General features: G+C 36.6%; 1 protein-coding gene across 10 annotated transcripts in view; it reads right to left on the bottom strand.

Moving 5' to 3' along the window:
- LOC134535487 (E3 ubiquitin-protein ligase UBR5) overlaps positions 1-15,136 on the bottom strand; it is a 172,261-nt gene that overhangs the window by 55,663 nt on the left and 101,462 nt on the right. For 8 of the 10 annotated variants that reach the window (XM_063374610.1, XM_063374614.1, XM_063374612.1 and 5 more), the window contains one exon: positions 405-783. In XM_063374610.1, coding sequence (XP_063230680.1) covers positions 405-783 — 379 coding nt within the window. The remainder of the gene's footprint in view (positions 1-404; positions 784-15,136) is intronic. The other 2 variants (XM_063374615.1, XM_063374616.1) reach the window with 1 other exon arrangement.

Here is a 15,136-nt window from a genome sequence, read left to right as displayed (position 1 = left end):
TATCTAAGTATGTTATTTAAGTGATATTATTTTATGTAGCAATGACCTATAATGTTTTCCTTTACCCTGTTATCAATTTTTATCATCCAGTCCCTTGAAAATCATCTTAACAGGATGTTACAGCATAAAAAAAAAAGCAACGAGGTATACTATTTCAAATATTTGTACACAAATAATATAAGTTATTTGAAAGTCTTAGTATTTAGAGGTCAATTTAAATATAAACATTAACAGTTACATAATTCATATTTGCATTCGAATACCCTCACAGGCCTAGTCATGAAAATATTTTTATTTATGATGGAAAATTGAATGGAATTTTTCAATATCACCACCAGTAGAAAATTACAACCAACTCGTTGATAAATTCAATACAACATTAAGCAGAAAGTGCGGTGACGTACTGGTGCGCTCACCTTCTCGGTCGCGGGCGGGGCGCGGGGCGTCGCTGCTGGCCGAGAAGCCCACGATGCGGTGGCCGGAGCCCGCGCTGGTGGACACCACGGTGCGGTGCGCGCCCCCGGCCCGCGACGGAGCGCCGGGCGTCCCGGCCTGGCCCCCGCTGCTCAGCACCGACAGGGACAGCGCCGCGGGGCCCAGCAGGCCCCCCAGGCCGCTCGTGGCCCCCAGGGCCAGCCCCGCCGCCTGGTGGAGCGGGTGTCCCGGGTGGGCGGGGTCCGACGAGTGCGTGAGCGACGCCCCGAACCTCAGCTGGGCCTCCGTCGAGTCCATCACCGTCAGCAGCCAGTCCCAGGTGGGCTTCAGGTGGTACTCCAGGTACAGCTGCGCACCACAACCACGCTGCTGTACTCCCATCAATACTGCCGACTCACAACAATCTTTAGATTTTAAGTGGAGAGACAGGCCAAATGTTACAGGTGGAGCTAGATAATCATAAGAACCCAGGCACTCTAGCAATCTTCCCCCAATTAAAATATAGAATATTCTTGCGGACTGCGACAGAACATGGCGCACATTACAGGAAAGCTTGTTTTGAAGAACGTCGACTCTAGAGCTGGGCGGGATAGGGCATATTGGCTTCAGAAAATTCCAGAAGGAAAAAAAAAAGAATCCCTAGGAATCGGGACTGAATCAGAAATCATTAGATGTTACAATTTTGAAAAAAATAACGCACTATTTACAAAAGGTAAACTAAGTCCATTTTACTGTGTGGGCCAAAATTAAATGATTAAGTAGGCCTTTGCAAACAATCCAATTTTTGAATTCAAATAGTCTAGGCCTGTGCAGTTACCCAATTTTTTGGTTCTGGCTTTAGTTCCTTTAAACTAACCACCCAGAACAGAGATTTAAATCTTTGGTTTCAACTCAGGGTAATTTTTGTAAGTTTCATTTACCTCACATAATGATAAGTTCATCATGCAGGAAAGGCAATCAAACACATTCTTTCAACATTTCACAATGAAGTAACACATGAAAAATGAATGTTATATTGTTACAATAAATTAGAAACCGAAAGACAATATCTTAGTTTCAAAATGTTTTAGACATAATTTCATCCTGTTAATTATGGTTTCATTAAAGTGTAGTATATTTATAATTAATACCCGAAGTTCATATTGTCTGGGTGCTACACAAGTTTTCTGTGTGATTATTGCTTTAACAAAGAAGAAATTCAAAAAAACAAAAAAAACTGTTATGGCACCGAGATAAAACAATATGGCATCCAGTTCCTTTCATAACGGTGGTACTGTAATTAACAGGTTAGGAGGTTACTTTTTAGCTGTTGAACAATGAAAACCAATTAAAATATTAACAAACCATGCAAGTAAAAAAATAATTGCATCATAAAAATAAGTTCATTAAAACTGTACAACATAAATAACATATTACATTTGAAGCATAAGAAAAATTTATAAATGAAAGCCAAAAATTCTGAACCAGAAAATTTCAATTTATTTTCACCAACACAATTTTGGCACCAGTAACGATTGGCCTACCTATTCCAAGGTTAGAGATTAGCTTACAAAATACCAGTAATGAGTGGGCCACGGTTTTTGGTTCTGTCAAATTTATGCAAATCAACCGGCACCGAGAACCCTAAATACACACCCGGTACCACAAAAAGCATAACAGCTAAACCTTCCCCCCTTGTCATATGAATGGTATAGGAATGCATACGGTGCAAACCAACGAGCATTCATTTTTGAACACGCTTTTATTAGCTTCACTTACAACTAGGCCTGTGCGAATATTCGAATTTTCGAATATCAAAACGAATAGTTTATTATTCGTATTCGATTCGATTTCGAATACTAACACTTCGAAAAAACGAATATTCAGTCATTTACGAAAAAGGCTGAGCGGGATCACTACATCTGGCCACGTAAAGCCCGTTTGAACACAGTAATTCGGAGCGATAACTAACGTATTTTATGTAGAAGAATGCCGTCAGGTCGTTTAAAATAGATTTGAACTGTCAGCATACTGATAAAGATAAATACATGTCTCTAAAATCCATACAACCGGGACGTTATAGGTGACAGTTTTCAGATTAGAGGATGAAACATGGTTTTTCGGCACTGTAATTAAATTCCGAACGTGACGGCGAAGAGAAAGAAAATTGTAGACCATGTGGAAAACATCTGGCCGCAGACTCACAGCAGACTCCAAAAGCCTAACATGCTACGTCAATGTTTTTCAATTGGATAATACACAGTAAACGACCGGATGCAGGCGGCAACCACCCCCCCCCCCCCAACAAATTCCTCGCGTAGTGACAGCTCAGGCAATTATCCTGTCCTGCGCGTCCAAAAAAAAAAAAAAAAAACTCTTGCCAAGAACTTACTTAAAAGCTTGCGATCACATTACATGGTGTACCAAGATTGTGAAGTAAATGTGTTTTCTATGATGGTAGATCCACGGTTCAAAGATTTACTAATTGAGGATAAAAATTAAAAAAATATGGGTTGAAAATTTGTGCAGGGAAGTATGTAAGCTGTGTAAGCTGAACACAGTATCTGAAACTATAACTGAGACAAGTGAGGCTACAAGTGAAATGCCTATTAAGAAGTCATCTCTGTGGGCCTACGTGAAACCTTCAACAGCAGCTCAGTCTACGTTTGCAAGCTGCGAAGAAACTATCCAAGGAGAAGTAAACAAATATCTGGCAGCACTCTTAATCCCAATGAATGAAAATCCTTTCAGTTTCTGGTCAGAGAAGGGGCGCACTTGTTTCCGAAACATAGCTGTGGTAGCAAGAAAGTACTTGCCTATACCTGCCACACAAGTGTGCAGTGAGAGACTTTTCTCAACAGCTGGCAACATTGTGATGTGTAGAAGAGAGAGTCTACTCCCCGAAAATGTAGAGCAGCTTGTGTTTCTCCACAAAAAAAATTAGCTAATATGTAGTGATGTGACAAGACTCTTTTTATTTATTTATTTAAATTTATTTATTTATTTATTTATTTAAAATTGTGACATGTCTACCAACAGCTAAAGCCATAGTGGTAGACACCATACATATATACAAAGAGATTACAAAGACACATGGACAAACAAATACAAACTGGACAATAGAAAAAAAATACAAATAGCACGGAAACTAAAATACAATGAAGTCAAAAAATATAATAAAATATTAGAAGTTAGATAAGATGTTCTTGAGGCAAATTTTTTTGTTGGTTTGATCAAAATGATTAACAAGTTTGTTGTAATTAGAAATCAATCTATATAATAGATCATTCCTTTTATTGAAAGTACATAAAAAAGGTGGTTTGCGACAATTAAAGGAAGAAATTTTAATACCGGTTGATTCTAGGACATAAGGACAATTAAGGTAATTATAATAACAATTATGAATAAATAGAGCATCAAGAACATTTCTTCTATCCTTAAGTGAACCTAGAAGACTATTTAAGTTGATTGAACTATTGGTTTTTTGTATTATATAGTGGCAGAGTTTCATTTGAATTTTGTCCAATTTCTCAATGTCAGTTAAATTTAAATTATTCCAAATAATAGAGCCATATTCAAGTTTAGATCTGATTAAAGACATAAATAAGGATAATATTGAATCAATATTAGTAGAATGAAAGGTGATGTACTTGATGAGACCAAGAATTCTATTAGAGTGACAAATAAGTGAATCAGTATGTAAATGAAAGAATAATTTAGAATCCAAAAGTACGCCAAGATCTTTAACATGTTTAGTTTTTAGTATGGGAGAATTGTCAAGGTTGTACCTATAACAGATAGGATAGTATTTTCTAGTAAATGATATGATGGTAGTTTTATCTTTATTAAGCTGTACCAAATTTGTGTTGCACCAATTTGCCACTGCAGAGATGTCGGATTGAAGAAGATAGTAATCATGATAAGAAGATATTTTGCGATATATCTTTAAATCATCAGCGAATAGAGTCCCAGTAGAGTAATTAAGTTGATGAATGATGTCATTAATAAAAATATTAAATAATAGGGGAGAAAGGGAACCACCTTGAGGAACACCAGAGGGTGCAGTATATAGAGTTGATTTTATATTCTTTATTGCAACAAAGAAATTTCTGTTTGTTAAATAGCTAGTTAGCCAATTTATATATTTGTCACTTAGTCCAAAAGAAGAGCATTTAGAAAGAAGAATTTGATGATTTACAGTATCAAAAGCTTTGGCCAAGTCAAAGTAGCAAGCATCAACTTGACCACGAGTGATAACTTCAGAGTAAATTGGATTTAAGAACGACACTAAATTCGTTGTAGTGGTTTTTCCAATTCTAAAACCATGTTGAGCCTCAGTGAAACAAGTTTTTAGATTAAAATTAAGATGTTTACATATAATTTTATCGAAAATTTTAGCAAACCCATTCAATAGTGAGATTGGTCTATAGTTAGAAACATCAAGCTTGTTACCCTTCTTATGGATAGGAACAACCTTGGCAGTTTTCCATTTAGTGGGATAAATACCACTAGAGATACTAATATTAAAAATATGTTGAAGAATAGGTGCAAGAATAAATGCACAACCTTTAATTATAAAATTGGGAATATCGTCAGGACCAGTTGAGAGAGAGGACTTTAAGGATTTTATACTCCAAAGAACAAGACTTTCAGAAATGAGTAACATGGGTATGAAATGGTTATTTGAGGAGAAAGTAGATGAATAATTAATTTTGGTAGGAGTTAAATAGACACTAGCAAAATAGTCTGCAAAGCAGTTGGCCATCAGCGAAGAATCATTAGTTACAGAGTCAATAATTTTAAGTGATAATTGTTGATCATAGCCTTTCCTCATTATCCTAACATAATTCCAGAATTTTTTTGGGTTATGTTTAATTTTATTATTTATATTTTCTAACCAATATTTTTTGTCTCTAATTAACAGTTTTTTTACCTCCTTCCTAAAATGTGCAAACATTGAATAGTAATGAGGGTTCAAATTTCTTTTATATAATTTATGATAATGTTTTTTTAATTTTAATAATTTTATGAGTTGTTTAGAATACCAAAAAGGAAACCTGGATTTACAATTTACAGAAGTCGGAATATACGTATTCATGAGTTCATGCATAATGGATGTTAAGTGATCCACCATAGTATTTACGTCATAAGTATTATTGTAAATAACAGACCAATCATGATTTTTCAATGCAGTGATTAGACCAAGATAATCACCCTTTTTATAATTTAAAAACAAAGCAGAATCACTTTGAACATTAGATACTATTTCCAATTTGAAGTTTACAGAAAGTGCTGGATGATAAACATCTTCTTTAACAAGATAATCAAGAGCGTTATTTATAGTACATAGATCTAAGTTAGTGAAACAAAGATCCAGTAGACGAGTAGGATGTTGAGTATAGTTAAACTGATTCAAACCCAAAGTGGTTACAAAACTGATTAATGCAAATGCTTTAGATTTTATAGAATTTTGAGTAATATTTGAAGTGTGAAAGTGAGACCAATCAACTCCAGGTACATTAAAATCTCCTAAGAGTAAAATGTCATCTTGGAAATTTTTAAATTTTTCCTCCAGATGTGTAAAATAAAGTGCATAAGTTTCTGGAGTAATTTGAGGTGGTAAATAAATATTACCAAGTGTTAAATATTTTTTACGATTGGTTCTAATTTTAATCCAAATGGCTTCTATTCCCAAATGGTCGTATTCATGAGTAATAAATACATTTTTGAATTTATTTTTATTTACTGCAATTAAAACACCACCTCCTCTATTCATTAGTGTTAAAGAAGGGTCCCTATCGGTTCTAAATACGTGATACGAATCATTAAAATAGTGCGAGTTTATAGACGTTGCCGTAAACCAGGTTTCAGTGAGACAAATGATATCATAGTTTGTATGTAAAATATTATTTGAAAATTCAATTGCTTTAGTCCTGAGTCCTCTCACATTTTGGTAGAAGATTACCCACTCTTTGGGAGAAACAGCCACAAATAAAGATTTATGGAGCTCCTCCGGGCTCCTGGGAAGGATTAGACGCAGATAAGGTCAACTCAGACATAAGTGTAGGCGTCGAAGCAGACGCCGACGCAGATGTAATCTCAGGATTGCCGTTGACCCGTCCAGAAGCAGACGTAGATCCATTATTAGTGATTTGTTCAGGATGCAGTTTCCCGTAAAAAGGACTGATCAGGCATCCACTGGGCCAGAAAACAATGTTATTTATTCTCACAAAGTCTTCTTCAAGCACAGAGATATGAAATGATGAGTAAGTGTTAAATTTGGTACGTAGTTTAACGACTTTAACGTGAGAGAGATTCAGTTCATTAGTAATATACTCTACTATCTCATGTTCCTGAACAGAGGGGTCAAATCGTGTCACAAATAATGCTTTTGTTTTCCTTGGAACCAATTTGCTAACTGTCTTTAGAGTAGGGATATTTCTGATGCCTACTTGCATGGGCGGTTTTTTGCGATCATGGTCACGTTTTTCATCTGAATTAACAATGTTCTTGGCTTTCCGTCCGTATTGCACCGTAGTGAAACCATCTTCACTGGGTTGTTGGTTAGTGATATTATTACTGCTCTTGGCGAAGCGCTTTTCATGCTGATTCATAAGTGGGTCACGGGACGGAGTACCGTTACCCGAGACACCAGCTGTTGCGACACTAGCTGTTTCGACACTTTCACTTTCCGTGTTCTTGTTGTTTGAGGACTTAAGCAAAGCTTGACTATACGATTTCACCTTGTCCAAGCACGGTAATAAACTTTTAATATGAAGTAGTTCCTGTTTGATTTCGGCCGTTTCATTACGCGAGTCTATTAGTAAAGTTTTAAGAACTTCATTTTCACTTCGTAGATCGTCAAACTTGGCACAAAGCAAGTCAATCCTCTTTACTAAATCATTGAAATTAGGAGCTTCAGTACTATCTAAAATTTCCAGCCTTGTAATTCCAAACGTCTTTTTTTCCAGAGAATCAGTAGAGGCAGATCCAGATCCAGTAGTTACAGATGCCGATTTCCTATTGGGTGACCTAAACATTTTAGAATGGGATTTTACATTTGTTTCACAAAAGGAAGCATCACACACTGATGAGGGAAACCCCAAAAAATCTGATTGATTGCTCACTAACAAATTAATGATGAATAACTCGCGGCGAACACGCAACACACAAAAGGCCGGCGGAGCGCACGGCGCACACGTCCGTCGGCTATGAACTCTCGGCCGCAACTCATACGAACTAATTATAAAATTGGAGAACCTTAAAATTATAAGTATGTACCTGTTATCATATTGTAATGTGATGTGATCAGGGCCGGTGCAAGGTAAATCGGTGCCCTAGGCGAAAAACCTTAATGCCCCCCCCCCCCCCCCCCCCCCGCCACCCCCGGGGGTGGACACCCCAAAAAAATTTTTCCTTGCCTCAAAATACATCACATAAGCCTAAGATTTTGACAACAATCAAATGTAAAGAAGGCTTGTGTTTTTTTTTTTACTTTTTTACTTATTACAAACCATAAACAGGTCACCGTGGAATTTAAATAATTACTTATATCAATATAAATATTCCAAACTGTTACAAAAACCCATTTTCTTCTAGCTTCAATAATCGTTAAACATACAGTAGAATCCCTCCCGAACGACCCCCCTCTGGAACGACCATTTCGTAAGATCGACCAGTTTTCAAGGAACCGTGAAAAAATTCGAAAAAAAAAAAAAGAGTAAAATCAGATGAAAAACAAGTGCGCTACACACTAAGTACGGCGCTGCGCGTCACGTTTTTCTTGGCGAGCGCTGTACTGTTGGCAGGCGCACGCATGGCTAAAAATAGATACCACCCCTCCAGAGTCCAGACTGGCCACCATAGCGATAACGGTAAACAGTGGTGCGCATGCGCATTTCTGTTGCCGTCTTGATCCCGTGTCTTTGTCTTGTGGCTTGTTAGTGTGATCTTGCTCGCTGGTGGATACGCTTCTTTTGCTTGTTGATTCGGATATTTCTTGGTTTTTATTATTGTTGACGACTTATTACGCTTTGTTTCTTGGACGCCGATTTGGTTAGTGGTTTGATTTTGTGAATTTTGTATATTGTTGACGACACACGCATTTGTTTTTGGATTTTGATTTGGTAAAATTATTGGCTTGATTCTATGAACGATCGTTGACGACACACGCAGTTTTACACTGATTTTGAATTTTTTTTGGGATTTTCGTTTCACATTTGTGAAAATGAGTGCCAAGCGAAATACACAGCTTAAATATATTTTTTGTTCATCATTATCTGAAGCTGTAAAAAAAAACGTTGCCATCGCTTCGGCCCATTTTTGTGTTTCGGCCGCTCTATATTTAAAACCACCCAGTTACGTACCATGTAAAATAGCTTTTTGGCCCGACCCTTATTTATAACAACCTTAGCTGTCACACTTTTAAAACCCAGGGAAAATACTCTGACGTCCGCTTCCCTTCTCACGTCGGTTGGTTATTATGTCCGCCGCCCGTTAGCTCGCCTGGCGCAGAGAGACGTGTCCGGCAGGCATCCGGCGCGGCGGGACGAATGGTGATGCCGAAAGTGAGGAAAAGGGGGGGGGGGGGGGGAGCAATAAATGGATAAAAAATAAACTACCCACGTTACATAACGTTAGCACGGTGTTATTTTAAAGCTGCCCAAATAAAGGACGGTTCTTTCCGTGAATTGACCGGGGGAGGGGGGGGGGGGGAAGGGGGAAGGGGGGGAATTGGCCAAAAATTACCCAAATTCTCTGGAACGACCCTTCCGTAAGTACAACCGTTTTTTCGGGAACCGTGAGGGGTCGTTCCAGGGGGATTCTACTGTATTATATCAGCTGTTGTGTGTCGTGCTGCGCCGCCCCCAGCTACTTGGCGCCCTAGGCGGTTGCCTAGTTCACCTATATGAACGCGCCGGCCCTGGATGTGATATAACATGTTATATGGGATTTCAATTCTCATTCCAATTATTCGAACTCAATATTCGTATTCGAGAATAATTTGGTATTTGTATTCGAATTCGATTCGAACTAAAAAACTGATATCGCACAGGCTTACTTGCAACCATGTAGTCAAATCTTGGAAGTCAATTTCAACCTGCTTCTGTCATACTGGTTTGAAACTTCGCAAGTACGTATATGTAATTCAGATGACAATACACTAATTTCACGACTATGACCTGAAGAAACAATGGAAAGGGGCATATGGGTAGGGGGGGGGGGTGTATCACAACTTTCGAGCTATGGGCAATAACCATGCTGCTTTTTTTTATCTATCCATGGGGCCGGGACATTGAGAGAAATTTGCCTAGGGATAGAATGCAAACACCCCCCCCCCCCCCCCCCCAATACCACCAAAAAAAAAAAAAACATAATCCGTCTGAAGTTCAAACCCAACATTTCGTAAATTATTTTAAAATTTATTTATTCTGTTTCCATTTGGAGTGTTTCAGCCCAATAAGGCCAAGACATGGTGTAGATTGTGAGTTTCTATTTCTCACTCTTGCTGTTAATATTCAATATTTGTATTCGAGAAGTAAGTACCGTATATACCCGAATCTAAGACGACATTTTTTTTACCATAATTTATAATTCAAAACAAAGGGGTCGCCTTAGATTCAGATACACTGATTTTTAGGTAAACATACCTATTTTGGGTCAATGTTTTCGGGTTGTGCAGTAGTTATTGGCTGCACATGTTATGACCGATGATTTTGGGAATGTTCTATAGCACAAGATGGCGCCCATCTTATAGACTAAGTTTCTTGTACAAAAAAAATTAATGTAGGTTATACAGTACTTCCTTGCTGTGATTATTTTATTGACAACAATGAAGATGATGCATCAGCATAATGAAACTCTTTTAACAGTTTCCAACAGTTACAGTTACAGCCATGTAGGCATTTATTTCTGTTTGTACATAAACTGTTAACAGTATTTCAAAAGTGGTGGTTGGAATCCTTTGTAACATTCATATTTTCAATTTTATATCTAATTTGTTAACATGTATTTTTCATGAAAACATGAGGTTGAGACTGACTTCTTACTATTTTATTACAAACAAAGGGCCCTTTCACTAGTGCAATTATGATTAGTGGTGCACCGATGCGGATACCGATGAATCGTAATCAGCGATTATGGGTACTTACCGATTAATCGTAATCGGCGATTATCTTAACGATTACTTTGCAGATTATCTATGTCTCGGCGTAATTAAGTAGGTTTTTACCGTGTAATATTTTGTCACACATTTTAGGACGAAATACGGTAATATTTGTATATATTACAAAATTCATCTAACTCCGTCATATCAAGATTAGAGATATTTCGTTAAGTTTAATAAATCTCATTGCCTCGAACAATAAAAAATGCATTTTTCCTACACGTTTATTTACGTTTCGTCTTTTGTTCTGTCTTTTGTTTAGTGGCCTTGTACATTACCTATAGCCAGAGACGTAAAATAGATGGCACGCAATCAAAATACCACAAGCAGTTGCAGTGTATTCTATGAGAATCAATCTTTTCGAGTCGTAGTAGCGGTTCAAAATCGTGGTCCCGATACCTTTCAGAGTTTATCACTGTGTTTTACAAACTCGTTATGGCCGTCTTCTTTGTCTTCGTCGTCTTTGGTAACATTATCCGTTGTTGTGTTATTTGTATGTGACGTGAAAAATGAAAAAGTATTTATAATTTTATACATTCAGTCAACATTAATAAAATCACATGTGCTAGAATTGGTTTTGAGTCACTTTTATATAATTATAGTGAGATGGCGACTAGGGAGAAAAAAAGTGGTGTGGAAACATTTTTCTATAAACTCAAGTGAACAAAATATAGCAACATGTTTACATTGTTAAAACGGTAATTTCTCGATGCAACCTTATGTGATAGTCGATAATAATGCTAGTTTTCCGCAACAAAAACTTACCCACTGTAAATTACAATTATTAGACTGTAGTTCAAGTTGTTTACAATAACAAATATAAATAGAAGTTAATTTAATTTACACTTTGCAATGACTTAATAGTGTATTTTATATATTCTTATACTGTTATTATAACTGTATTCACGATTTTACCTAACTTTGTTATTAAATTCACATGGGGATAAAAAAATTTGTGTGCATTATTACACTTAAAAAAATTTGTTCATTATAATCTGTAACTGAATCGGTATCTGCCGATTATTGCTCTCATAATCGGTAATCGAATTGGTAATTGGTAAAGTCATATCGGTGCACCACTAATTATGATTATATTAGAGTACGATTCCAGTTTGAATAATTATAAATAGTAAAATTTTACAATTCTCCATATCTCAACCACCTGACCAACCTTACAGAAGTTCTTCTATATAGCGGGTCCTTTGGTAGAGCGATCTCTATATGAATGGTGAATTTGCAAAACAACTTAAGTCACATTTTTGGTGTATTGAGATTATTGCCTAATCGTGAAGCAATTGCAAAGGGCTACAGTTTACTGTTAAAATTACTTTAGTCCACGTCTTTTTGCGTTTTTATCTGCTCCTGTATTTTCTGTATTTTTATCTTTATAGACAAAACAACCTAAGTCCCGGACTTAGGTCGTTTTGACTGTGAAAAATGTTTTGATGTGAGAGTAAGCGTGGTTGTGTGGACACGTATGCCATCTACCTTAAATAACTGGAACTAAATGTGCTGACACTTGTATGCTATCTGTTGACAAATATGTTCAGCTCAGTGTGAACGAAAATGTTGTTGCAAACGTACGTGTAGGGAAATAAAACAAAAGTAAGTTTGCAGGAAAATAGCGTGTTCTAGCAGTAGTTTGAAGAGCTATTTTGAAGAAGCTATTGACAACAATGATATACGAAAGAAGGGTGTCAAAAGGACTGCTGAATACAAAAGAAACATTATAAAAAAGGCTAAGGTAAAAGGTTTGGAACACAAGAACCATGTAAACAAGCTTGTACCAGCTAGATGCACTGGACAAGAATGTGGGTAAGAACATAGGGCTAATAAGTTGTAAGAACGATACTAAATAATACAGTAAAATGAGAATACCAGAACACTCGCGGTCTTGCAATTGGTGAGAAATGTTAGTGGTGTTGCCATCTCAGGAAAACGAACTGCAGAACATTACATTTAAATCAATAAAATGTTTCTCTGTGAATATAGATGAAGAGAAAATAAATTTTTTACCTTCAGAATAATTTATTAATAGATGTCCTGAAAATATAATTAACAACACAAACCCCTTGTGTGTTAAATGTGTTAAAAAAGAGTGATACTTGATAATACAATATAAGTTAACATTTATTCCAAAAATAAAAAATAAAAGTTAGTCCTCCAGCCAATAGATTATTTGTCACATTCTCACGAATTTTATTTATATATTGCTATCCAGTCTTCCCCTTTTACGGCATTTACTATACATAATTGTTGTTACATGCAAACGTTGCAGAAAATGCACGACTTATTACTATAAAGTACCTAGTTCAAATCAGGATACAGGTTACTAAACTAGTAACTTATATGGCATATAAAAATCTTAGAGTGCTTTGCAAAAAAAAAACTGTCATTATTTATTTTTGAATAAATATCATAATTAAGCTAAACAATAAAATTTAATGGATGTGTTCAGTTATGTACCTCAAACTCAATCACAATATTTTTCACAGATTTCCGAATGGTTAGAAATAGTAGGGCGTAGACTGTTTGGTGTATTATTGCATTTTGTACTATATACCAATTAAATTACTAACATTAACATATATTGAAGAGTGACGAACAAATTACAAGAGGTAATAATAATAATTATGTACTGTTCTTTGATTTCAGATGCAAGAAAAAGTGCTTCAGGCTAGTTTCAGATAATACCTTCATTGAGGCAGTAAACCAAATGAATGGGTTTAATACCAAGAATGAGCAGGATGTGTTTTTGCAAGGACTAATAATGCGTAAAGATGTTCAAAGACGAAGGGGCAGGAAAGACGAACCTGGCAGACGAGAAGCTATGTTTGTGTACCATGTAAGGGACTCTGGTAAACTGGTTGCTGTGTGTAAGAAAGCATTTTTGAGTATTTATTGTGTTAGTGAATCTAGTGTCAAGCGTTTGTGCCAGCTGATACTAATTGGAAAATTACCCAGTGATGAGAGGGGAAAACACAAACCATCCAGTGCAAAAGACGCTACTATTCTTGCGGATATTCATAGCCACGTATCCTCCTTTCCAGTTCATCAAACTCATTATGGTGATGTTGATATTTATTATCTTAGTGGAGAACTAACAGTCAAGAAAATGCATGAAATGTTTGTTGACAAGTATGCAGACAGGAATGTATCATATCATTACTACCACAAGTATTTCAAGAGCCATTTTAGTTTGAAGTTTGGTAGACCTAGTGTTGATACTTGTGTAATTTGTGAAGAAAAAAGTATTAAACTGAAAAGCTGTCTAAATGACACCGCCAAACGCATCGCATCGGCCGAACTCCTTGTGCATAAACGCAGGAGCAAGAAATTCTATTTAACATTGAAACGTGCATTTCAATTGTGCATCGAAAGAGATGATTTTGTTGCATTGTCATTTGACTACATGCAAAACATATCGTTGCCAAAGATTCCAGTGCAGGATATGTATTATCTTCGTCAGCTGACTGTTCCTGTATTTTCAGTGCACAACCTTAAAACCAGCGAGGCCGTATTTTACATATACCACGAAGGACAGGCAAAAAAGGGGCCGAACGAGGTATGTAGTTTCCTACTTGACTACATGAACAACTTTATTCCTGACTCAGCAACCGAGATATGGTTGTTTTGTGACGGATGTCCAGGCCAGAACAAAAACAACACTGTCATCAGATTTTTAATGGCATTAACTGCACAAAAACGGTTCCTCAAGATCAGACTTCTGTTTCCCATCAGAGGCCATTCATTTTTACCTTCGGACAGAGATTTTGCTGTGGTGAAAAGGTGTTTGCGTCGTTTGGACAGATTCTACACACTAAAGGATGTGTGTGAGCTAATTGTGCACTCTAGTGCAAAGAAAAAATTTACAGTGAACATTGTCGAAAGTGAAAATGTGTACAACTTTCATAGTTGGTGGCCAACTATTTACAAAAAGAATGTAAATTCCCTGGAATCATCAACTTCAATGTACCACGAAGTCAGAAAATCCCGTTCAGCATTTCCTCCTTCATGGAGTTCCAATTTTCTGCAGACCACTTCGGCATTGTCGTAGCCAAGCCATTTATTGATAGCCTAGTTGCTTACACATTTAACCTTGGCCCAACATATCCCCACAACCCAGGTCTTCCAACTCAGAAAGCTTATCCCAATGGTTTTATCCCAATTAATGCAGACAAATTACAAGATGTACGAAAGATGCTCAAATACATTCCAGAAGAATAAGTCGTGCAGGTATTCTACCTTGGCATTGTACAATGGGCAGCAATAGACCATTGAACGTTTACCAAATGTAGGTTGTGTCTGATGCAGAGTGAATTGTTGACACAATCTTATTATGTTGACTGAACTGTTATTCTCATTGTTAAAGTATCCTTGTAAATTGAGAAAAATAATCCTACTATCTCTAAAAATTGTTTGTAACACGTGAATGTATTGTTGAAATAAATTGATATTGATCTTAAAGGATAAGAAGTTTTCAGTGCCATCTGCTAAAAAATATGTTGCCAACCATACAACAATAATTACTTCATAACTTCACCTCGTTTCTTAATA

The sequence above is a fragment of the Bacillus rossius genome, chromosome 8 (genome assembly GCF_032445375.1).
Source record: "Bacillus rossius redtenbacheri isolate Brsri chromosome 8, Brsri_v3, whole genome shotgun sequence".
NCBI classification, from domain to species: domain Eukaryota; kingdom Metazoa; phylum Arthropoda; class Insecta; order Phasmatodea; family Bacillidae; genus Bacillus; species Bacillus rossius.
Note: the sequence above shows the minus strand (reverse complement) of the source record. Positions and strands in the feature narration are given on the sequence as shown.